This window comes from Gobio gobio (assembly GCF_949357685.1).
Source record: "Gobio gobio genome assembly, chromosome: 10".
NCBI lineage: Eukaryota > Metazoa > Chordata > Actinopteri > Cypriniformes > Gobionidae > Gobio > Gobio gobio.
Window position 1 is genome coordinate 31,925,972 of NC_137116.1, and position 26,977 is coordinate 31,952,948.

At 35.5% G+C, this 26,977-nt stretch overlaps 1 protein-coding gene across 1 annotated transcript; it reads right to left on the minus strand.

Annotated features, from left to right (window-relative positions):
• Positions 1-64: 64 nt before the first annotated feature.
• ulk1a (unc-51 like autophagy activating kinase 1a) lies at positions 65-26,977 on the minus strand. The gene is made up of 28 exons (XM_079826519.1): positions 26,462-26,977; positions 26,275-26,367; positions 24,217-24,258; positions 20,337-20,369; positions 20,067-20,103; positions 18,160-18,333; positions 17,740-17,813; positions 16,720-16,821; positions 14,723-14,781; positions 13,699-13,781; positions 13,532-13,582; positions 13,354-13,442; positions 10,968-11,088; positions 10,820-10,865; positions 8,979-9,062; positions 8,671-8,778; positions 8,449-8,558; positions 8,242-8,310; positions 8,047-8,159; positions 6,630-6,805; positions 6,360-6,472; positions 5,479-5,604; positions 5,203-5,369; positions 4,197-4,372; positions 3,975-4,093; positions 2,655-2,812; positions 2,424-2,559; positions 65-1,572 (listed from the first exon to the last, which is right to left on the minus strand). Exons 1-28 carry the CDS (start codon positions 26,549-26,551, stop codon positions 1,517-1,519), a joined length of 2,805 nt encoding a protein of 934 aa, XP_079682645.1. The 5' UTR covers positions 26,552-26,977; the 3' UTR covers positions 65-1,516.

A 26,977-nucleotide genomic window follows, 5' to 3' on the forward strand; every position in this document is an offset into this window, starting at 1 on the left:
AAGTTCTAATAAATGCTTAAATACTTTTCATAATATATTTTGAAATGAATCAACATACACAGAGTAATATAAAAGTGAAATTTATTCGATTACACACCCATACCACATGCATTCTGCACTTATTTTTGGCTTCTGCAAATGGACATAAAAAAACAAAAACATCAAGAAACACATCATAAATACTGTAACAACATATACAAAATAGTTAATTGTCCTCAATTTAACATAACTATTGTTTCATGTGCATTCATAATCATTCTACCACACAGTTCTGACTAAATGCCTTAAAAAACACCTTGATATGAAAAAAACACCTTAGTTATTGCCATTGGAAAATGCAAAAATAGTGCAAGTAACGAACAAACAAACATGATATGAATATGCTAGAAGTAGATTGTAAGTCTCAGATTTGTTTTGAGTGTCCAGTGAAATTAAACCAGTTAGGTTCTTTAAGGCACTACCAAATCACAGACAAAGTCGTCCCAGTAAAATGTGCAAAAGTCATTTACTTGCAACTGATTCTAAGCAAACTGAAATCTTAAAACGTCACTTTCAGACTGACAATTAAAAACAGATACATATAAAATGCTACACACAAGCTATTGACTATTATCTTATTGCATTTTCTTTGACTTTCAGGTGTTAATTAAACTGAAATGAGCCATTACATTGAAGGCTTGCCTCCTCTGCAGTGGTTCTTTACAGGAATCCAGAAGGCAAAATGGTTTGTAAAGTGCTTTGCTATTTTACATATACATGAATAACAGTATGATAGTTACTCTAATACAATTCTCAAGTATTTCTCCCACCTTCATATGACAACATATGAAACTGACCGTCTTTATCAGCAGGTCTGCAAAGGTTTGCCACAATTTTGGTCAATTGCCACATTAGAGCTGTACATCTGTAGCTGACTACTACACATCCACCACCTGCTGCTATTTCAACAACGGTTCGGTGGTCGCAGAGGTTTCAAATGATTACGAATTCCCTTCAGCAGATAACTATAATTTCCTCAGAATCATGCAAAAACATGCAGGATAAGTCCATCAACACAGGATCATTCCATGTAACTTCACGAGACTAACATTATAGGCATGTTTTGGTACTGAATGAGAAGCATTCAAGCTGTTGCCCTTTCAGTCCCAAACACTGTCTTTAATATCATAGTGCTAAGATCAAAGTCATCACTTGAAGTGCCATCATGCATTGGTGTGGAATTAGAAGTCAAAAGGTTTACACGTGACATCTATTACACCAATTGATTCTTTTTTTCACTCAGTATTCTTTAAAGTGAACAAAATAGATGTTTAAATCAGCAGATGTTGCTTATGTTTATATACATTAAGGATCATACATATATCAATAGAGATTTCATCTCTGTCGATTTATTGAAAGTCTTTTCTCACCTTTTTTGGCTTTGGAAACCAAGTATCACATTTTAAATGAGCAGGTGAGTTTTTCCTTTCACAAAATTTTAAATGGCAACTGTCATAAAATGAGATGTAGATGCTGATCACACATTTCCTTTGGGCTGGAGGGAGGAGAGTCGCCGCTCAATACACTGTTTACCTACAAAAACGGCAAACAAATGTACATCAGAGATGAGACAAAGTCCCTTTAGGGTAATACAATTCACTCAGCGGCCATCTTTGAAACGCCTCTCGTGCAAGTGCAGCTCCTATCTCTTTGAATGGGGAAACATCAAATTCTCCAAAGCGGTTCACCAAGCTTACGATTAAATTTCATATTTGAATTCACCAATGAAATCTGACAACTGTCTCGTTGGTAAACGCTCAAATCATGACCACAAAAAAAAAAAGTGCAGCAATGTGCACGTGCAGTCATAAGCGTGTTCTCAGAACACTGACTGTTTCTATAGTAACCGGAGCTTAATTGGCGACTGGCTCTTTTATGTAGAAGGTGGGACTTATTTTCCATTCATAATAATATGAGCGCACCGTCTTTGTATATAAAGTCTTTGGATGAGATGAATACTGAGCAATCTATATATAACTAGTATGTTTGTACTACTGTTCAAAAGTTTGAGTTAGGTAAGATCTTTTAATGTTTTAGGGAAAAAAGTCTCTTACATTCACCAAGGCTCCGTTTATTTAATAAAAAAAGATATATTATTACAGAACTGTTTTTTTTATTTTGCCATGCTATAAAATGTAATTTATATGTGATGGCAAAGGTGAATTTTCAGCATCATTCCTCCAGTCTTCAGTGTCACATGATCCTTCAGAAATCATTCAAATATGCTGATTTGGTGCTCAAGATTATTTCATATCATCATCAAATTGTTGTGCTGCTTCATATTTTTGTGGAAACCATTATATTATTTTCATATTTGAAATAGAAATCTTTGAAACATTATGAATGTCTGTACTGTAGGTGTTGAGTAGGTGTGTCACACTCACATTTGTTGATATTGTTTATGTCTGTAGTCTCTGTAATAATTAAAGACAGGCCCTCCATCAGCAGTAAGGCCTTATGGTATCGCTCTACAGAGGTTTCTCCATGATGAAACATCTCGTCCAGCGCCGCCGTCTGTACCTGATCATATAAGAGAGCAGCGCAATTCATACTCTGTATTACAGATTAGATGCGTAGATGTTTCTCCTCTTATTGTAAGACCACAAACATCATACCATCTGAACGGTGTGCGTGTAGATGAGTCTCTCAGCAGTAATGTTGTTCATGCGGTCCATCAGTCTTTGCTTGCTGCTGAAGAACAGCTGGAGTTTCTCAGTGAGAGAACGGCAGGAGTTCACACACCCCTTATACATCTCATTAAGCTTACGTATTACTGTAAGAACAACATACGCACAAACACAACATACACAACAGTAAAGACATTTAGAATGGTACAAATCTCAAAAATATCACAATTTCCACAAAATGTTGATAATGAAATAAAAAAATAATACAAATAATACAAATAAATACTGAGTAATATTAATGAACAACATGTACTTATTATATAATTAGGATTAGTTGCTTGTGCATAATTTACTATTATCACTATAGTAAGTACATGTAAAATGTTTAACAGGGACACTAAAAATAAGGTATTACCGCAATGGTTTTTTTTACACCAAATCAGCATATTAGAATGAATTTGTGTGTGTGTAACGGTGTATATAAATTCATATAAATGTCTTTGTTCAATAAATAAAATATATTTAATGATACATTTTAATTAGTGCTGTTTACATAAAATATGTGTGTGTACTGTGTATAATTATTGTGTATATAAATAAAGATAAATTAAATAAACAGTATTTACATGCATGTGTGTGTGTATTTATATATACGGTACACACACACATATATTATGTTAACATTGTTAAACTTTTATTTTGGATGTAATTAATCATGATAAATTTTTCCCCAGCACTAATTTTAATTAAATAAATATTGATCTTGTTTTCACAATTGATTATGTCTGTGATATCATGCCTATATCGTGGGGTGTTTTATTTCAGCAGTCAATTTAAACAGTAAAACAAACACAAAACAATCCATATAACGGTTCCAATGTAAAAGGTAACATACACAATTATTAAACCATTATACAGAAATCATAATTAATAAATGGAATAAATTAAAAGTATAAAACAGATGCCGAATGTCAATACAATTGACAACTTTTCCTGTGAAGTATGGTTGCATATTTAGAGATTTTTTGGTCCCACTTTATATTAAATACTATGTACCAAAATTTAAATTAATCATGCACTTATGTATATATATGTTTTTACAAAAAATACCTGCATGTAATTACAGGTGTAATTCATTTCCATAATTACATTTATAATTACACTGTTGACTCATTCTTTACTCCTTAACGCACCCTTAAAATTAACCATACTAGTAGTTAAGGACACCCAATACAAAGTGGGACAGGTTTTTTAAAATTGATTTTGCATTCAAATTGTTGGTGATTGTGCTTGTAGTATGTGACTTACCTTGTTTAACAGATCCTGATGGGTAGAGTTTGCCTTCTTTGATCCCGGCCATCGCTGTGTGTAGCGCTGAGGACAGCAGCTCAGCACACTTCATATAGAGGACCAGCTGCTCTGCAGAGCTACATACACATGTGCACATCACTCACAGTGTGCATGACATAATATCATACACATGATACATAAAACATGTGTATCTTTATGCACGATTGAGTAGTATCTCACCTCCACTCATGGCTCAGAAGGCTGATCTGGTCAGCCACCATGCTCTGCTCTAAGAATGAAGCATCAAGTGCCATGTTCCTTTCAGTCCCACTGTCCTTTGCTCGCGCGACCTCTGTGATGCAGTGGGAAAAGGCTAGAATGAAGCGCAGTCGGCTCAGCAAATCTGTATGCCCCTCCTGTGGAGAAGAAGAGGATGGCATTTTCAATCAACAAAAACATTTTTACTTGTGAGGAATATAATTTACAATTTCTATTCATCAAAGTATCCTAAAATGTATCATGGTTTTCACAAAAACATTAAGCAGCACAATAGTTTTTTGAGCACCAAATCAGCATATCGGAATGATTTCTGAAGGATCATGTGACACTGAAGACTGGAGTAATGATGCTGAAAATTCAGCTGTATCATCATGAATAATTACATTTACAACACATTCAAATTGAAAATAATTAGGGATGCACCGATAGGACTTTTTATAGGCCGATAACAATACCGATTTTATCAAACAACTATTGGCCGATTCCAAATCCGATATTTGTCACTTTTTCTCTTATTCCAACTTTTGTCATTAAAATATATTAGTGTTTTTATCATGTTTTAAATTAGAATGCATTAAGGTTTATTGGTGCATCATCAAATAATTTCTATTGAACATGGATTGGATCCATTTAATATTCAACAGGCCAACATAAATAGATAAATACAACAGAACAAAGATGCATTTGAAATAAACAATGCTTTTCAGGTAGGTCCAACCATAAATTTCAGGTACAAAAATACAGTAATCAAATGTAAAATATATTATTCATTGAATAAATTAAATATACATTAATCCTTATTAAAGTTACAAAAGTTTAGTCGAAAGTAGTGAGCGATTTTTTGTCTTTTGTTGTTTGATAAACATCAAAAAAACAGACAGCAGTGCAGAACTGGTACACGTGTTAACTGCTTATAATTACCAGCTACTGTATTTTTCATACATAATGTATAGCCCAATTATTTTACCTCCATAAGCGTCTCCTCTGGCAGTTCAGGTGGCACAAATGCCACACCCTCACTGAGGTTTGTTGCCATGGCATCTGTGTAACCATAGCGTAGGCTGTCAGGTGATCCGTAGGCCTCGTGCAAATGACCGTAGGTCCAGCCAGGGCTTGTTGGGCTGAGAGTGCCCACTACAACAGCAGATGAATTGAAAATGCACTGTGAGTCTAACAGATACAATAACACGCAAATACAATACTTGTGTTTCAATCTCATTAAGTAAAATAATGGAAGTGTCACCTGAGATGCGTCTAGGCCGAGTAGCGTGATGAGGCGTGTGTCCGAATTCAGGAGAGCCCAGCATGAACACAACTCCAGCAGGACTGCCTGAGCCCTGCTCTATGCCATCACTGCCACAAGAGGGTGCTGCAGAGATCAGCACAAAATGCCATTTTAAACAGCAGGTACACTAAGAGAAGTGCCTGATGGCATGTTTTTAAAATATTATTTATGACTATTATTAATTATAGATATAAAGAAAACATCTTTAAAAATGTATTATCATGGCATAAGATAATTGCCGCAAGCATAGTTATAAACTTTACAAATACAAGACTGTACATGGTTACATTGCTTCTAAATACAGGGTCAAGAGTGTATTCCAGTCATTTGTGAATAAACAATAAATAAACAAATGAAGATGATTTCTGGGGTGGATTTCCATTTGTATGCCAAGTATGAATAGTTTAATGGTAATTAATAGATTTGAACAATTATAGTTCCCTGAGGGAACCAGTGTTGGGTAAGTTGCTCCAAAAAAGTAATTAATTACTAGCTACTATGTACATCTTCAACAGTGTAATTAGATTATTGTGCTAATTACTCTCTCTATAAAGTATTGCATTACTAATTACTTCCTAATTCCCATATCAACCTCGCCCAGTTGAACAATACAAGGATTGACATGAAACTGCTCTTTTAATTCTTTCAACACCAGTAGCAAACCGCAACTATTCAACTATCCAATCAATTCCCAAGTCCTGCTCTATGTTTATTTCTAGTTTGAGCTGTTTCACTCGTGATAATAGGGATAAAAAGACTCTCACAACTTCTGTTTCATGCCGACTTTAAAGCTTGTCTTTTGTTGAGTGGTTAACATCACTGTTAGCATGAGTTCATACCTATTGTGTCCATGGGTTTCTCTGAATTTAAGCTCTCACAGCTGCCCCTGTCAAGTTGATGTCCGAATACAGCCTTCAGCAGCTTATCTGAGAGACGGCCAGTACTTAATGACCTACAACACAAATGACCCATAAACACAGCTCTAGGGAGAAAACTCAGATTCCAGCAAAATCACATCACTGCAGTGATTCCAGTGCCAATTATGAAATATCATAACTAATGCGCCACAAGCTTTCTTCCCCCTGAACTAAAGCCTTATTGACTAATACCTTTTGACCGTGTCCCTTCTTTCTGCTGGCCTGAAAAGTGGCACACGGGGCCCTGTAGTTGGGTACTGTGCCAGATCTTTTAGGTCAGTCATGGTCTTGGTTCGGGTGGTCAGGCCTCGCTGAACCAGCGCTGTACTTGGAGTTTGACCAGAGATGGGCCGCCGATACAAATCCCACTGAAATTAAAAATAGTAGCATATAAAATAGTGTTGTTAATTGATTTAAAAAAAGGAACTAATTTATCACAAATTTTTTCAGTAATTAAAATCACAATAAATCATACCTAAAATGTTTATATTGTAATACATATTTTCACACTGAATATCCAAATGAATGTAGACACAACATAAAGATGGTATATTTTAAATACCAATACAGTTACAGATGTCTCTTATATTTTTCCTCAATTTCTGGGGGTGAAATTAGTAATTATAGCCATTCAACGTTACAGTATAATTGAAAAGACATAATGTTTTAAATATTTAATAGGGTAAAAAAGTGAAAATCTTCACGTACACCCATTATAATAAATGTCACATTTAGCTGCACCTTTAATATAGTGCTTTATATAGTGTATAGTAATGATTTCAGCTATTTTGCGCATCAATTTTCACAAGAAAATTACTAGTTAAAATATTTAGTATCGATATTTTTATGTGAGGATAAATACAGCATCAGTATTGCAATAAACTCGTTAAATTACCGTAAAAATTACATTACACTAACATTAAAAAGTTTGGGTAAGTCAGTAAGATAAAAAAAAAAAACTAAAACAGTAATATTAAGAAATATTATTACAATTTAAAATGACTATTTTAATATATATTTAAAATGTAGTTCATTCCTTAATATAGTAAAGCTGAACGTTCAGCATCTTTACTCCAGTCTTCAGTGTCACATGATCCTTTGGAAATCACTCTAATTGCTGATTTGATGCTCAAGAAACATTTCTTATTACAATCAATGCTCAAAACAGTTGTGTTGCTTAATATTTTTGTATAAACTGAGAAACTTTTTTCCCCAGGATTCTTTGATGAATAAAAAGAATGGCGTTTGTTTGAAGTAGAAATCTTTTGTAACATAAATGTCTTTACTGTAACTTTTTAATCATTTTAATGTATCCTTGCTGAATAAAAGTATACATTTCGATAAAAATAATCTTACTGATGGCAAACTTTTGAACAGTACCGACAATATAATGTGAGTATACCGACACATTTGGTAAAATGCTCAGTTGAATGCGTTTTAAATAAAGTAAACATGTATTATACTGATTATTCTGTGTTGAAGTTATTGCAAAATCAAATGACTCCCTCTTCTATACAAGGATACCAGTGGTTTACACACTATGGCGGTGGAGCTGTTTTTTTGTGTTTATGTTCTGTCACTCCCTGATTAGCCAGCAACAGTTACTCACTCTGTGCACTACAGATTCTGGGCTGTGCTGATGACCTCTGAGTCTGTGGGTCAGGGTCGTGTCCATGGACGTCAGGTCAGTGAAGAGCGGAGATACCTGGCCAGGCCGCTGATCTGAGAGACAAAGAAAGCTGAGAAGTTGGAACAAGAAGTCTTACAAAAATCAAATTGATATGCAGTGAAACAGGTATTTTACCTGCAGCATGAAACCCTGTCTTACTGCCAACAGGCTGGGGCTGACTGGGTGTTTCAGGAACACTTCCCACTGAAAAAAACCCACAACAGGTCAGCATTCTCTATATGATCTACAAAAACACATGGTTTCCTAACTTTTGACCAATGCATTTCCATCAGTGTTATTTTAGCAAATCAAACCACAGCTCAAGGAAACTGGTTTCTTTACCCTGTGGGAAAGGTAGAAACGGTCGGGATCCTCCTGATTCTGAAGAAGCCCTGGTTCTCCCACATTTTGGAAATCCATTTGAGCAGTAGTGTTGTACAGGTGTTGCTGTCCTGAACAACATAAACAGAGCTCATGTGTTGATGCATGGAGCATTCAGGAGCACATTTATGCATTTATGCATCCGTATCATGTCAGAGAGAAAAATATAGAGATAAACCCAACCTGTCAGACACTTGTAGGTTCTGCTCCATCCTCTGGTAGTTATGTTTTTGTGACGGCACTGGAACAGGCACAGACTGAGCGTAACTACTGCCACATGACTCCAGAGGCCTAGAGAGAGAAAGAGAGAGGGGTGAAGGATTGGCATGTCATGTGCACAAACCCGGTGATCTGAGAATTACTTTCATCTCTAAAATTCCAGCTACCTCCGGTCACATTAGCTCAGACAGCTGTCTCTCACTTCACACATGCAAACAAAGTCTCTGCCGTATTAAATGCTAATCTCCATATTAAATGCACACACACAATACCTGGAGGGGCTTGGGGAGGCTCGGACAGACGGGGAGGATGATGGCGTTTGACCCATACAAGCAGTAACACTCAGCGGCGAGCTTCTAGAAATAGTACACATCAACAATAATGCCATTATTGCTGTGCTATTAAACCATCCATCTATATAATATAGACCAGGGGGTTTTCAATCTTTTAGATGCCACAGACCCCCAAATATGATCATCATCCTCATGCAATGGACCCCCATTCTAAATTGCAGTACATTAAGTTTTTTTCTTCTCAATTAGATTCTGTACTGTTACATATTTTGATTCTGAACTGTTTCAAGATTTTATATATAAAATACACACAAACATACATACATACATATATACTGTATAATATATACACATACATACACATGATATTGTACTGAGAAATTTCTGTTTTTAAACTTCTATGAGTATTTGTATCTGTATTAGTTTTTATACTTTTATTTGCAGTCTTACTTTCTGATGTACTTTCTGCATTAATTAAATCCTATTATTAAGCAGAAACATAATAAATAAACTTAAAAAAAATTATTTATTTATATCAAATTTTTATCATTCAATACATTTTAAATAAAATTTTTATATTTCATCTTATTTTTTCATACCTTTTAAATACCCCCCCCCCCCCAACTTTCTGTGTTAAGATTTTTTTAAATGCAAGAGGTCTATTGCTCACTAAGGCTTTGCCATAATAGGAATAAATTACATCTTAAAATATATAAAAAAAGTAAAAAAAAAAAAGTAAAAAAACTAGTCTTCTTTTAAATTGTTATAACATTCCACAAAATTACTTGTTTTACTGTATTTATGTTCAAATATATGCAGCCTTGGTGATTATAATCTACTTTTTAAAAAAAACAATGAAACATCTAACTAAACCCCACATTTTTTAACAGTAGTGTATAAACTCTGTATAAACTAAACTGTATAAAGTCTTTTAACTTATGAACAGTGATGCCAGTAACTCTAATCTGACTACTTTTTTCCAGTAACGCGTTACTATTTCCAAACCAGTAATCAGATTAAAGTAATTTATCCAAGTCACTATGAGTTACTATTTTAGTAATTTTCCTTAGTAAAAATATATATTTTTGCTTTCTTCTTGCGTCTCGGGGAGAGTATTTATATTAAGTGATTTATTAATTTTTTTATTGAAACATGTTTTTTTTTTTCAGGAAATATTTTTTAATTTCAATTTAAAATGTCAGGAGATACATTGTTGACGTTACTATTAAAAAGGCACTTCCAATAAAGTGAGTGTTGGCAAAAACGGTTGTCATTTCTATGTTGAGGCGGCAGGGGTGTTGTTGGCAACTGCTGAATGTAACTAATAAAGTAACTTGTAATCTAACTTAGTTACTTTTAAAATCAAGTAATCTGTAAAGTAACTAAGTTACTTTTTAAAGGAGTAATCAGTAATCAGATTATTTTTTCAAAGTGACTGTGGCAACACTGCTCATGAATGCATTAGATGACAGACACAGATGTTAAAAAAACTGCAGAAAGCAACTTTTGCTATCAGGACCGTAAGGTCTTCCTTCCTTCATTGCACAAACGCATCAGCACATAAACAGACCTCTTCACAGAACCATAAAAATGGTCAGCAGGTCAAAAGGTCAGCTGACACTCTAGAAATGAATATTCATGACATGTGACATACTGGCAAGCATGCAAATTGTTATGTTAAGTGCAGAAACAATGCAAGCACATCTGTTGTGTAGGTTAGACTTGAGAAGCATGTCGCATGTAACTATATACACTTCTGCATGTGTGTGGCCAGTGTCACTTTAACCCTTAAAGTATTGGAAAAATGTAAACTCACTTACCCGCTGACTATCAAACTGTCCTGCTCTTCTGCTGAGACTGTTTCACCTACAAGAGTGATCAGATTGAGATGTTATATTTGTGCAATTAAAGCAGTGTTGTGTTCTACATAATCCAAAGTAGGTCAACGTGTGCAAGGGCTCATCTTACTGGTGAACTGAGCCGGCACCATTACGAAGTCATCGGACTCGGAGGAAGAGTCTTTCAGCAGAGAACCTGGAGACGGCGTGGGGTTCATTTGAGGGAGGGGCCTCGGAGCTTCAGTGTCAGACTGTCAAGAAAAATACTTCATATATACACTACTGTTCAAAAGTTTGGGGTCACTAAAATGTATTACGTTTTTGGAAGAAGCTATGGAAGCGTGCTTCCGCCAAAGGAATAAAAAAAATAAAAAGGTAATTGCAACTTTTTATCTCACAATATAGTAGAACATAAAGTGATATAAACTCAGAATTGGACTTTATATCTCACATTTCTGAGAAAAGAAGAATTGCGGGATATAACCTTGCAATTGCGAGAAAAGAAGTAAGAATTGTGAGATGTAAATGATTTCGAAAAAAAAAAGCCAATTACATTTTAAATTTTTTTATTCGGTTTATTTTTATTTTTTTATTTGTTCCATTTCTTGTATTTGTGAGTTTATATCCTTCAATTCTGACTTTATAACTCGCAATTGTGAATTTATATCTCAATTCTGAGAAAAAGTCAGAATTCTGAGATAAAAAGTTGCAATTACCTTTTTAATTTTGTAATTTTGTGGTGGAAACAAGCTTCCACAGAAGTCTCTTATGCTCATCAAAGCTGCATTTATTTAATAAAAAAATACAGTAAAACAGCAATATTCTGAAATATTATTACAGTTTAAAAGAATTCTATTTTAATATTTTTTAAAATGTAATTGATATTCCTGTGATGGTAAAGCTGAATTTCAAGAATCATAACTCCTGTCTCCAGTTATCAGTGTCACATGACCCTTCAGAAATCACTCAAATATGCTGATTTGGTGGCAAACGTAACACATTTATTTCAGGTTTCTTTGATGAATAGAAAGTATAAAAACAGCATTTTTTTTATAACATTATACATGTCTTCACTATCACTTTTGATCAATTTAATGCATCTTTGCTTAATAAGAGTATTAATTAATATATCGTCCCCTTGGAATTATAAGGTTCTATCTGCGTTCTGAGCAGTTTTGAGATATTGAGCTTCAAAGTTTTTGCATTACATATAGGAAAATTTATATGGGGAACAAGTTTCTTTCAAACATGAAAATAACAGGGACCCTAAATGTATTCTAAATATACAATATCACAATCCTCTCAAAATTGTAAATGGGGATTTTTGGAATGGGTCAAATGCAGATAGAACCTTCTAATTCTAAAAAAACACTTTTCGATTAGAATTATAAGGTTCTATCTGCCAAAACATTATTTGAACATTAAATATAAAAATAATGTTGTAACAATGTCTCAACATGTGTTGGAAAGTAAAATGTTATCCTTTCTATGACATTTATTTCATATTTTTAGTACTTCCATGTATTTAGGACATTTCAAATTAAGCAAGGTAGGTCTAAATATTTTGTCCAGTGCAGATGTTAATTTTTGGTACCAATATGGTGGGTAATTAAACACATTATTGCAGAAATTGTTAATCTTTCTTTTGTTTAGACAGAAAGCAGCTACTGTAATACATCTGAGCAGGATTTTATTCCACCTAAAGTGGGCCAGGTAAAATGGCTTTCTCTCTAGACATCAGTATGGCTGAAATAACATGCTAACATTTATTGTTGTAATTAAGACCCCATCAATTAAACTGTTGACTATTTGACCTTTTATGGCTTAATATTGTAAAAATTAAGACCTTTTAAGACTTTTAAAACTGCAAGAAAACAGACATGCTTCAGCAAATTAATTCATAATGTTTAATAATCATTGAAAAATGATTCACTGACTATATGATGCCTGGAATTCGGGCTGCTGTCCTTGACAAGATCGTCAATAAAATTGTCGATCTTGAGGTTTTTTAAAAACTTTGCGTTGTGTGCCATAATTCTCACAGATATTGTGTGTCTGCAATCTTTCCTGTCAAGTAAAAAGCTGGCGACACGACCTATAAAGTTTATCCTGATTGGTCCTCTTCTGTGCATTCGAAGTGTTGATTGGCTCACGCAGATAGAACCTTATAGAGCCAAGTCAGAGTTCGACTTTGTAGATAGAACCTTTTTGTTTTTCAATAAAAAGTCCCAAAATGTACACAACTTAAAAAAAAAACATCCCATAATGTAAATAAGTTGTCACAGAATAAGAATATGTGAATAACTCAATTTTGACAAAAACGTCAGATAGAACCTTATAATTCCAAGGGGACGATATATATATATATAAATCTTATTGACCCCAAACTTTTAAAAGGTAGTGTTTCAATATATGGTAGCTATATGGTAATGTATACATTATACATACAAAGCAAGAAACGCACAATACACCTCATAAAGGTGCATTTCATGCATCATGTGCTGTTACTGTGCTACCTGAGTAGGAGTGAGACGAGAGGTTGAGGAACCGCTGCTGGAGCTCCCAGAGCCGGAGCTGGGATAGGCGGGCATGGGCACTGGAGAGGCTAAGACAACAATGAATAGATGTAAATGTTACTGTAACCAAAGCTACAGCAGATTAGCTTGAAAAAAGTAATGTACACCACAATCGTACATTTCTTCATGGATGTACTGGCCTCCATGAAAGGATGGTGGAAAAATGCATCTGAAATAGACAATAATCACTTATTTATAATCACTTCCAGTGAATTCTAATTTGTCCATTTTTGATTTCTACGGAGTCATTTAAAGTCAAATGTGTGCTTGTATGTGTCCACTGACCGAAGTCCATCCGTTCCCTGTGGTTCCTCTGCAGCAACCCAAGTAGAAGGTGCCTTAGTTGACTAGAGGTTTCACGTGGAATACTGGGAAAAGGATTTTGGTGCTGTGTTAGACACTGACAGGAATGACAACGTACACAGTTCTGTGTGCATGTTTATATTCTTGTGCAAGGGGTCTCTGAGTTGCCAGAGCAACTCTGTAATTGACTAAGTAGAAAAGTGAAACTCATGAATGCAAACATTGCAACAGTATAGGTAAATAAATAAAGCTTTACTGGTAACACTTTACAATAAGGTTCATTAGCTAACATTAGTTAACATGAACTAATGATGAACTTCAATTATAAAGCATTTATTTCTCTTTGTTAAAGTTAATTTCAGCATTTACTAATACTTTATTCAAATCTTGTTACCATTAGTTAATGCACTGTGAACTAACATGAACAAACAATGAACAGCTGTATTTTTATTAACTAACATTAACAAAGATGAATAATACTGTAACAAATGTACTGCTCATGGCTAGTTCATGTTAGTTAATACATTAACTAATGTTAACTAATGAAACCTTATTTTAAAGTGTTACCGCTTTACTTTTAAAGAGGGAAAGGAGGGAAAGATGGAAGAGAGAAAAACAACGAGAGGAAAGAAACCGGTTCTACTGCATTCACAACACGAATAAATATGAACTGCAGTTGTGTACACTACCGTTCAAAGGTTTGGGGTCGGTTATGCCCATGCTTGTGAAAAAAGTCTCTTTCTATGCTATGACAACAGTCATGCTGCTTAATATTTTTGTGGAAACAGATAAATTTTTTATGATTCATTGATGAATAGAAAGTTAATAGAAATCTTTTGTAACATTATGAATGTCTTTACAGTCACTTTTGATCAATTTAATGCATCCTTGCTAAATAAAAGTATTCATTTCTTTTACAACACCAGAGACCTTTGCGCCTGTATAGCACACACTAAACCGGATCATGTTGATTGACGACTAACATACAGTCCTCAGGGTCACTTACCTGGGACTCAGGCTCCGGTTTCTTTCATAGAACTGCCGCAGTTCCTGAGGAGTATTTGCCTGGAAAAAGATTTTAGAAAGAGAAAGAATTTGAGAAATTGCATTGAACTCATTATAATTAACCGATCATCTGAATAGTTTTTCTGGAAACAATCCCCCCAAGAATTTACAAAGAAGGAGGGGTCTGAATCTTAATATCTTTTGACTTGGGCTAGTAATGAACCGTCCTTAATACTCAAATCAATAACACTGCTCTCCAGTACCAACCACACAAATCTAGTTAAGATATAGATATTGGTGATTCACTTAAAACTATGCACTGCACGGCAGGCAATTATCATACATATTTTTAGACTTGACACTGAGCTATAGTTTGTTGTGAGCAGTATCACATGGCTTTACTACATTCTTCGTGGTATACTCTGGCTGTTTGGAATGTAAACATTAGTTCTAGACCTGAAGTTTCTACAAACCATAAAGGCTTTCTAATGGCTGCAGGAACAAGCACTAAAAGTAATATTTCCATGCAGGACGAGGTAAACACAGGCCAGAGACGACTGATCTGTTCTGAATGAACTCAGTGACCCATTTTGACCCATCTGCAGACTGATATCATATTGCAAGACTGTCTGGAATTCTTAGTACATAACCAACTCTTTCTGAAGGCTAAAATATGAACCCATAAATAGACACGGTTTTGACCGTGTGCTCAGATGAGGCTCACATGTTAGCTGTGTGGAAGCTGAATGAACAGAGGTCATTTTAATAATTAATGACGGCACATCACCTTTTCAGGATTAAGTTCTATCATTGACTGTTATGAATTATAATAAACTAATAATGACCAGCCTGGGGAAATATTCAGAGGAAGTACTGCAACAACAACAAAAAGAAGAACTCCCTGTTCTAGTAGTGCAACCAGAGAGATGCCGCCCATATGAGCATGTGTGTATGTTTGGGTGTGACGTGTGAGTGTTTGTAAGTAAATTGGAGGGTGTGTTTAGTTGCAGAGGCATATGGTTATGTTTATCAGTGAGATGTGACAATCATGTTTCACACTCTACAGGGCATAAATAACCAAGGGTGCCAGCCAGTTGCGCTTTCGCAATGAAGAAGTTCCAGACTGACGTAGTAGAAACTCACACTCTGTGGCATTGCTTTAATTTTTTTCTTGATTATTATACAATACCTTTAAAAAGTTTGGGGTCAGCAAGATTTTATATAAAAAAAAAAATTATTACTCAAAACTGTTTTTTTTTTTCATCTTTTCTTTTTTAAATTGATCAAAAATCACAGCAAAGAGTTGTTACAAAAATATATTTTAAATAAATGAATAAATTAAGTCAACTGATATTAACTTTGATAATAATACATATTTCCTGAGCACCAAATCAGCATATTGGATTTTAGATTATGTAACAAAACTTTTTAAAGTTTATAATAATCTTTCAACAATATTGCAGTTTAAAAAAAAAAAAAAAAAATCTTACCAACCCTAAACTTTTGAATGATAGTGTATTTCTTTGTGTGCTTGCATTAGCAGAATTTTAGACCTAAAACACCCTAAACTTGGTAAATGTCTCTTTTCTTCAACAATATCTCATACTGAATATGTTCTTGGTGGTTTAGACACATTCCTCTTCTGAGGAAAAAATCATTTAAAGGGATAGTTCGCCTTCATGTTCTTTCAAGTTTGTAAGATTTTCAGTAAATAACTTAGTAAATTTGGTCTGTACTGAGACATGAGGGTGAGTAAATGAGTTTAATTTGTAGTAAGTTAATTTTGGGTGAACTGTCCCTTTAAATTGATCCACACTTTTCAAAGAGAAAGCCTAAAAATTAAAAGCACAGAATTAAAACCATGACCATAGTAACATCCACAAATGAACAGAGAGAGATGTGAGTGTGCATGTGTCAGGTTAAAACATGCTTTCTCTCTTTGCGTCATACCCACTGTGTTTTGCGTCATTTTTGTGCTTGTGTGTGTATGTCACTGACCTGAAATGGGGCTTTGCCAGTCAAGCACTGGTAGATGATGGTCCCTACACTCCACAGGTCAGCTTTGGCATCATAATTCTGTGACATGATGACCTCGGGAGCCTGTAAAGGTGAGCAAGACAAGTTGTACTCAAAACCATCTGAAGCAAGTGAGAATATCTATGTGGCTACTGTATTTTGAACACGTCAAGTAAAAACTGTATTTTATTATGGCATACATTCCTATGGGCTGCGCAATTAATACAAAAAATGTGGCATGGTTTAGTGTGGTTATCAAATCACAAAAGGCTGGGATTTAATTAAATATACATGCACTGTGCGTTTCAGAGTGAAGCGTGGCACTGTGTTCTTTCACAAGCAAGCAGCTCATGATCCAGTGATCTTCCCACACTTGTAATGAGAAGCGCTTATAAACCAACTGTTGCCAACAAAAGAGAAGCTTTAAAGTCACCATGAAATCAAAATGGGGAATTCTTGTTTATTATGGAACATTGCAGTGTTTATTATAAATAAATTATCCGTGCGTATCATTTTTTTTTCTAATTCATGTGCTCTAGCCATCTTTAATCAAAATAACTTCCCTTCCCACTTGCAGCGACATCTCTTCTCTGATGACGTGTTTACTGGCGCGAGGGTGGGACAACCTGTCACTCACATGACATCACAGCAATAGGTTTTTATAATGGTTTTTTTTTAACTTGTGAGTAAAATAAAGTCTGTGGTAAACTTAAGTGACGATACTTGGACGTTTTGTTCTACAGTGTAAATATCACACAAATAACACTCACACCACAAACGGAAGTTACTTATTAGGAATATACGTTATTTAAATTCACCTTTTTGATATGGGTGTGTTTAATTTATGCTGTAGAACAAAACGTCCAAGTATCGTCAACTTATGTATACTACTTTCTTAAATTAAAAAATTCCAATTTGATTTTTTCCCCCAAATCATGCAGTTCTACTTTCCTGAACATTTGGATAATACAAAACATGAAAGTTTTGAAGTCAAGCACTCACCATGTACATTGGAGAGCCACAGAGTGTGGCAGCCATCGTGTTTCCCTGCAGATAACGTGCAAAGCCAAAATCAGCTAAAGAGAGAGATAGAAAGAAAAATCAGGACTACATTGGTAGCTTGTTTTGGTAGTGAAAGCTGAAGCACGAATGTTTACAGCAAGTGTCTTTAAGTTGTTTGACTTTACACAGCTGGGTAGTGACACACAGTGTCAACATAACACTTAAGAACAAACAGAACAACGTCGTAAACACCTAAAACAAACCGCAGTCATAACACAAGAACAAAAACACCACAACCAACCACTGCCAAACCTGATAACTCACAATCACACAGTCTCATAAGCAGTACATAGTGATCCATGAACAGTCTTTGTGTTTCTTTTAGTAGAGGGTTCAAAACTGTTGACCTGGAGCACTCACCCAGTTTGATGCAGATGTTGTTGGGGTTGGCCCTGCGACCTGTGTTGTACGAAAGGAGAATGTTTTGGGGCTTCAGGTCACGGTGAATGATGCCTTTACTCATTAAAACACTCATGGCTCCCGCCAACTGCTGCAGTAACACGCGGATCGTGTCCTCGCTCAGACAGCCTTTAGCTATGAAGAAAGAGTTAGGTACAAACAACTGATTTCATTATGGTTTACTACTCAAAGGATTATTCTGATGAAAACACTTTGAATTGCGGGATATTACGCCATTGTTTACAAAGACTCTATCAAAACCAAAAAGTCCAGCTGCACCCCCCCTCCCCCTCTCTTTCCTAAAGTCTTATTTTTAGCCCCCATGTTTTTCCACTGCAGGACAGGGCAGATAACAGACTGACAGGTGAATTAGGTCAGGCTGTGGTTTGAGTTTCAGCAGGGGATCTTGGTGTTGTGCCAGTGAGTCAGTGGTAAGAGGTGAGCGGGTGAGGGCAAACACAGCCCCTGATGAGGCTTGCATGGATCTAAAGCAGAACAACGCTACATGTCTGATGGCTTAAAATAGAGTGGCCAACGCAAACATGATAAATATAGCCACGCTGGAAAAATGTTATGGTTAGATGAAGATGTATTCGAACCCCGAAGTGTGTGTTTGGATGAGACCACTTCCAAAGAGGCTCTATTTAAGGCAGCACATATGTGAAACCAAGCTATTCTCAGAAGTCCTGAATTATCTTTCTGGGGAATGATCAGAAGAGTTGTTTGTTTGGTGAATATATCTGCAGTTTCAAGAGCAAGTCCATAGCAAGTTCAAAGCTTCAAACTTTAAGAAACAGACCTTGGTCTAAAAATTACCAAGTTGCTTAAAACCTGTATGAATTTCTTTCTTCTGCCAAACACAAAAGAAGATATTTAAAATAATGTTGGTCATCAAACAGTTGACGGTAGCCATTGACAAAATACTATGGAAGTCCATGGCCACAGTCAACTGTCTGGTTGACTGAGTAAATGATGACAATTTTTGGGGGGGAACTATGTCTTTAAGTCCCGACAATAATCTTTATTATACAAACTCTTACTTAGAAAGAATTAGAGAAATGAAGATACATGTCCAATATTCATGTCCAATATTTTTACATGTACATGTCTATTTTCTCTGGTTTTTAATAGCAGATTTTTTATTATTATTTTGATTCGTGTTTGTGATATTTTTTATCGTCTCTGGGCATACTGTACAGCACCTTGGTCAACAATTGTTGTTTTTATTGATGCTACATAAAAAAGTAGACATTGATATTTTACATTTACATTACCTTTGCCATCATCTAACTCTCACTTAAAGCTAATAACTGTAAAAACCCCAATAATTTAGTAACACTGTTAAATTAAATCTTCAGCCAATCTCAAAGTGAATATCCATTTTTCATACAGTTCATAATAATGTTGAGATGTCTAAATTTACTTGTAGCACTTACATTTTGTTTTTAGCATTTACATTCTGATTTATTTAGATAATATAGTCTACATTTGTAATATCAACCATGAAATAAAACAATTATTAGTATCGGGCAGTATTTTAATTTTTGATGCATCTGAATTTGTCATCTACTACAGCATATAGGCTCAAATATTTTTTGTTACGGAGCCTCTGTGCTGCTCCAAAATCTGTGCAGAGATTCTACATAAAAGCTGCGCTGAAGTATGTCTTCTCTGACTGGCCAACAGATATAAACCAAGCAGGTATAACAACAAGGAAAACATTTGACACATCACTTGTAACAATAGTTAAAAAGAAATCTTAATAAGTTATATTTAGTGCCTAATTTGTGTGTTCACGCAACAAGGACCTGTAAAAGGCATAGTTGTGAAAAACATATGACTTATTGACATGAGGTTAGTGTACTTACAGTGTAAATACTCCGCTAAGTCTCCTCCATTGCAGTACTGTAAGAGGAGACAGTCAAACACTGTTAGTGTGCAGTTAGCACAAAAACATATAGGTTTTATGGCTTTATGCTGACAATAATAACACAGAAGTGTGAATTAAGCTTAGCATAAAGGACATCCTGCAAGAGACGGTGAAATTTGACCTCAGATTTTTTCCTCTACTTCACACGAAGTCTATTTTGAGGGTTACAGTGGGTGTGTGAGAGGTGCAGCATGCCATCTGGACTCACCTCCATAACAAGATAGACACATCCCGATATCTCCTGTAGACAGAGACATGTGGCACACAGTTAAATATTTACAAATTAGTATATGCAAGAAACACCTAGCAACATGCCATATTACAGCCATGGAATGGGCTCTTCATTGTCTAGATCAGGACGGGGCTCCGGCTGGACACACTGTGACTCATCATACAAAGCCTATACTTACCTAAGCCTTCTATCAATAGTGTGTTATTATAGCATGTGCTTGCAAGCAATACAAATCAAATACAATCAAGTGTGTTTGTTTGCATGACAGGTTTTATTTGGTTAACTATTTTAGGTATCGTGGGCTGAGAGGAATGTTTCCTTTTGCATTTGAGTTTAAAATAGTAATGTTTTATTTTGTGAAAACTTCCATTGTTGCTTAAAGAGAAAATTCTGTCATCATTTACTCACCCTCAAGTTGTTCCAAACCTGTATGAGTTTCTTTGTTCTGCTGAACACAAAATAAAATATTTTGAAGAATGCTGGTAACCAAGCAGATAGAGCAACCATTGACTACCATAGTAGGGAAAAAATACTATGGTAGTCAATGGTTGCTCTCTCTGCTTGGTTACAAATATTCTTCAAAATATCTTCTTTTTTTGTGTTCAGCAAAACAAAGGAACTCATACAGGTTTGGAAAAACTTGAGGGTGAGTAAATCATGACAGAATTTTCTCTTTAAGCAACAATTGAAGTTTTTGGGTGAACTATCCCTTTAAGGCAGGACAAATATATTTTGCTATAGTTTCTCTCTAAAGCTGAGTGCACAATTGAAACTAAAAAACACTTCTTATTAGCTATATTTAATTTATTAAATCCAAATAATTAATTCAAATAATTACTTATTAATATAATTATTAATACTAATTATTACTAACTAACTAATTAATATGTTATAAGCATACATACAATTATTTTAATACAAATTTTTTTAATTTTTAATTATTATTAACAAACAAATAAATTAAATAATATAAAATAATTATTTATTGATTCATAATTATTAATGCTGTTATTACTAGTATTATTGAATAATAATAATAATAATGTTAGAATTTAAATATGGGGACTTCTTAATGTGCTTATTTGATGAAAATGTTTATTTGAGCACATTTCAAACCATTCTGATCAGTATACCAGGCAAGTTTGAAAGACATTTCAGTCTCATACTACAGAAGATATTGTTTTTATGCTAATCAGTGCACAAAATAAACGCACATTGAGTGCAAAATAATGCTCTTCACTGGCCAAATCATGAACTTTGAGAACCTCTTAATGTGCAGTAGTCAGTCACTAGGAGAAACCCCCTTAAAAATGCCCTTTGACCCCTAGCGCGCATAAGTATGGATTCTAGGTGGTTTGTTACCCATTAATGCCAGTGAAATTCAATGTAAAAATTCTGCTCCTGAAAGGATTAATGGAGCTGATCATTATGTCCACACAGGCCAAGTGTCACAGTGACCAGTTTGAACCTGTTTAAATAAGGTATTTACGTGGCCATCTTGTTGTGCAACAAAAGTCCCATTTGGCCAATTTCCATGCAGGCCCTGCATGTTACAGCAGTCGGGACAGAAGCAGGAGGTGCCATTACCCACAGCTGACTGACATAAAGATCAGCAGCCGGTCAACGTGACCGAACACTGGGAGGAGCGTGTTTTTAATAACATATTACATGAGAAAAAGCACTCGTTTAATGAAAGACAACAAACCCTTATGACTTCAAAGTTGTGTAATAGCTCATTTTATAAGAGTGAAACATAGTTGTGGATATAGCCTTAGCATTAAGCCTCCTTTGTGTGTGTAAGTGTGCAGAATCCATGAGAAATGAAACCAGGCCATCAGCGGTAATGCAAAGTAAACTAGGTAAAACCCAGCCCAAGGCTATAGACCACACACAGGGCAAAATACACTTGAATGATCTTCTCTAGACATATTTACAAGGCCCTAGAGAAAACTGACAGAACATACAATACAACGGTGTTTCGCAACAACAAAAGACTGAAACAACATAAAGCTTAAAACTCAAAGCTGTTCCACAGCATGTTTCCATGAGTGCGGGATGGGGTCGAGAGTTGGGTTTCACTGACTAAGCATAAGTGTCATTTTCTCTGCTATTGTTCAGGGTAGGTGCAGGGCAACAGCCAGCCACATGGTGCACATTGTGCTGTCAGGTAAATCCTACGCTTGGCGGCTGTCTGCTGAGCAGCTGATCAACCCAGCTGGACAAACCCATGAAAAATACTATAAATGCTGCCCAGATGGAGATAACACTGATATTGGAGCCAGTCAAAGGCGGTGGTCCTATATTTGCAGGTTTGTTTAGTATCAAATGCTCCTGTGTGTGTCAGTCCTAGCAGTGTGTGAGGTGTAATGGAGCGAGCATGAATTATTAGTGTGCATTCACTGTCAGGTCATTCTCTAGGGATAATGTGGTAAGAGGCTCGACTAACTATGCAATCCAGTTCATATCACGATACTGAACTCACGATACAATATTAATCGCGATACACCAAGACATATGGTAAAAAGTTAACAAAAAAATTACTCTTGATTAAAATGCTCAATTTGGTATTACATTAGGGGTGGAAATTAATAGTTTTGGACTTGGTGCTGGTAACACAATGCACAGGACAATGGTGACTCCAGAGTAAAAAATATTTATGATTCTGAGGCTGAAAATACAGAATTATTTTAGACGAATATACTTGCACTCAGTCACTAGATTTAAAATAATGTAGGCCACTTTTGACTGCATTATTATACATTATATTCAACATCATATAGTAGTTTAATGTAGTACCGACACTAAAACTCTATGAACCTAAACTTTTTTCTCACAGAAATGTTAATTTTGGGTGAACTACACACAATACAGATTGTCACTATCCACGATACATATTGTTGTATTTTTGTATTGCGATATATTGTGAAACCCATAATTAGTTATACAATGATAATAATAAGTTATTATTAACTATGTGGTTATAATTTAAAAACTACAATATTTAATTAACTTTGATTAGATTCAAATATCTCAAAAATGTCCTTTTAACTTATGGTTTTTTCACACTACAAACAATTTGAAGTAAACCTGTTATACTTGCTGAAGGGCACGATACCTCAAGATTGAAGGTGTAACGCTTGTAACCCACTGTGTTAAGTTTCTTAAACTCTCAACACCTGAGACAACCATCTGTCATCAGATAAGCTCCCCTGCCTGGAGTCTAGTAATCTATTCATTAAGATACATTGATAAGGGAATCCTACATCAGACAACGTCTGTTCTGTATGCAAATGATAGAGTCAGTCGGTTAAAAGGGTGAGCTGGGCTGGCAGGTGCTGGCGAATGCGTGCACAGGTGTTAGGTGTTCAACAGACATATAGACATCTGTCATGGCTGCCATTGTTTCGTGAGCTGTCTGCCTGTTTATTTTTAGTAGGCCTACTTTTCCCACAAGAGGTCTTATTTGGAGGGTTTCTCAATTTTCTCTCCATTTCACAGAGCCCACCTTGAAATCACAGAGATCAGATAATGGTTTCACTATTTCTGATGCAAGATACTGCATCATGAAATCATTACTCATGGTGAGTCATATAAAGGCTAGGCTACATCTATTCGCCATGTTTGCTTGGCTAAAGCAGCTAATAAACAGTCACTGACATCAGTGGGCGGGGTTTAGCCTACGTTTAACCAATCAGATGAAGGGAACTGCACCCGTAATGTCAACACGAAGCCATGCGATATTCGAGTTATAAATATCTTCAACAACATGGAAAAAAGCTCTGTTTTAATAGATTAGAAACCACTTAAAATAACACAGTAGGCTTAGACATAGTTATAGTAAGTAGTAGATACATACCTGGAAGTCCAGTAAACTGACAATATTCTCATGTTTCAGCTCCTGGCGAAAACACACACACACACACACACGGGTATATTAGTCAGCAGCTCATGTAATTGCACCCATTATGAGGTGATGATATTTGATAAACCCTTTACATTGTTTACATCAATAGCTAAACCTCCTTAACCCATAGAAGCCTTTCAATTAGCGAGAAAAGCTCACATGTCCTCGCAAGTCGAGTTTCGATATTTTTAACTATATCTTTGAGAATATATATAGGCTATATATATATATCAGGCACGTGCAGAGGGGGGGGCTTTGGGTGCTCGAGCTCCTGCCCTTTTTCAAAATTAAGCAAAAGTGCCCCTCTCAGACAAATATCAATGATAATATCGTGGTCAATAAAACTAAATAAATGTGATTATTATAACATGACATTGATGACAATGTATACAATAGTAATGAACGGCTCAAAAGTCGGACAATTTCCGTTGAGGCGTTGCCATAACGCGTTGCTATGGGTTGCGTGCGTTTTGATTGACAGCTGATTTTCCTCTGTTCGGAAGCGGCTCTCGAGCCAAATATGGTCCTTTCAGAGAGCGTGTGGCCTTACGGGAAAAAAAGTAAACCAATATTTTTTTTCATCCAGAGCTAATGTGTTGATTTAATTACAAATCTATTTATTATATATTTTAAAGTATTACACAATTCACCAATGCCCGTTTGTCATGTATACACCAACCAATCGTGATCTGGCAAAGCAAGTTCAAATTCCATTGGGCATGTGAAGTGGAGCGGTAATTTTCTGTTCTTATTCATAAATCGGTTGAAAACAGACGAACTAACGTTTCGGGCTTTCGGTACGGTGCGCGCGTGTACAGAACGGTTATGAATGTAATCTATAACAGTTAACAGTCGGCTTGTTTAAAGCGCGGAACACACTTCAATCCGAGTTCCAACACGAACATATTAAGTATTCAGTCCATTTTATCACGAAATTCAAACGATAAATGCCGTTTTAACGCTCTATTATGTGACGTGACTGATACGCGTATCTGTTCAACTTCAAGCGGCAGCGCGCGGCGCGCGAGTGAACGCGATCATCTCTTCTAAAGAAATGAATATTTAAAGGTATGTTGAGGATACATTATAACTTCCTGAAACGTATCATATGTTGTGTAATCGCTTCATCGGTGTTTCAACCGCGGAAAGACAATAAAACAGCTTGTAAACAAACAATGTCATGTAGAATCACATTTACCTCAGAAGTCATTCAGTGTCCACAGCTGTGAGTTCACTAGAGAGATTAACTCTTTCACTGAATACATGCACTAGATATATTCGTTATATTAGCCTATATATATTCATTATATACCACTTAGCCTGTTAGTGATGTCTTGTTTATTTAATGTATGTTTAAATAAACCTGTCATGAAAATTACAGCCACTAAATGATTATATTTCAACAAATAAATCAAAAAATAATAATAATTAGATTTAGATATTAATGCAAAAACTGCCTTATGTGAAGCTTATGAGTGTTGATTATTATATCTAAAAATAAATAGCAAATTAATTTAGGCTAATAGTTTGGGCTCTGTTGTTAATCTTTAATAGCAATATGTAAGGGCTCCCTATATAGTTTACAGCATTATCTTTAAGAAACTTTTAGTTATAACTGAATTAATTTAAGGACAGACACAATTTTTTTTTATTAAACCACTGTTGAATAAAAATTAATAAAACGCAATTTTGTAAAACTGCTGTACCGAATCCGTACCGAACCGTAACTTCAAAACCGAGGTACGTACCGAACCGTCAGTTTTGTGTACCGTTACACCCCTAATATAATATATTTACATATTGCCCCTTTTTTACATTTGAGCCCCTGCCTCTGAAGAACTCTCTGCACGGCCCTGATATATATATATATATATATATATATATATATATATATATATATATATATATATATATATATATATATATATATATATATAGGCCTATGTTAAAAGTATAGTAAACAAGCATGCGCGTACACAAAGGCACTCGAAGTGTAACTATGAAACTCACCTTTAATATCTTGATTTCTTTTCCTAGAAGAGACTGTGATTTGGCGAGATTTTTCTTGTTAATGCATTTCACCGCAACCTCAAAATCATGTTTCTATGGATAAAGAGATCGGTTTTACTTTACTTCAGTCGTTTAGGATGATTATTTGAATACTCTGTTACGAACATTAGGAAATGTACAACTTTACCTGTTTATGTCTTCCTCTGAACACCACAGCAAAAGCGCCGTGTCCTATCAAATCTTTCCTGTTGAACTGGTATTTTCCAACGCTTTCCATCGCGTGTAAAGTTTAAAGCAGCTCAGTAAATCCACGGGTGGTATCAGGGTGTCAGGGATCCGTCTGTGCGACGCGGATCTCTACAGCACAGGAGAACTGGACCCGTCTATCGCTTCCCACCAGCTGCTTCGCACCCAAATAATCTGACACTTCGGTCATGATCGGTATTCGCTACCTTCTTGTTAATACACACGAAGTCACTGTCATCTTGATCATACTACGTGTTTTTCAAAAGTACGTCACCAAGTGTGCTAAGTTATATTCGGAAACTGTCAGAAGTCAGTCGTGACGCCTCGACTGCGCTGTTTTGTTTGAAAAGTGTTCTGCGCACTTCCAAACAAAGCTTGAACGGTGCGTGTCCATTACACGCGTGCGCACTACCAGTCTGTCTTTACACTAGTGGCTGGATCTGGGCATGCGCTTGTC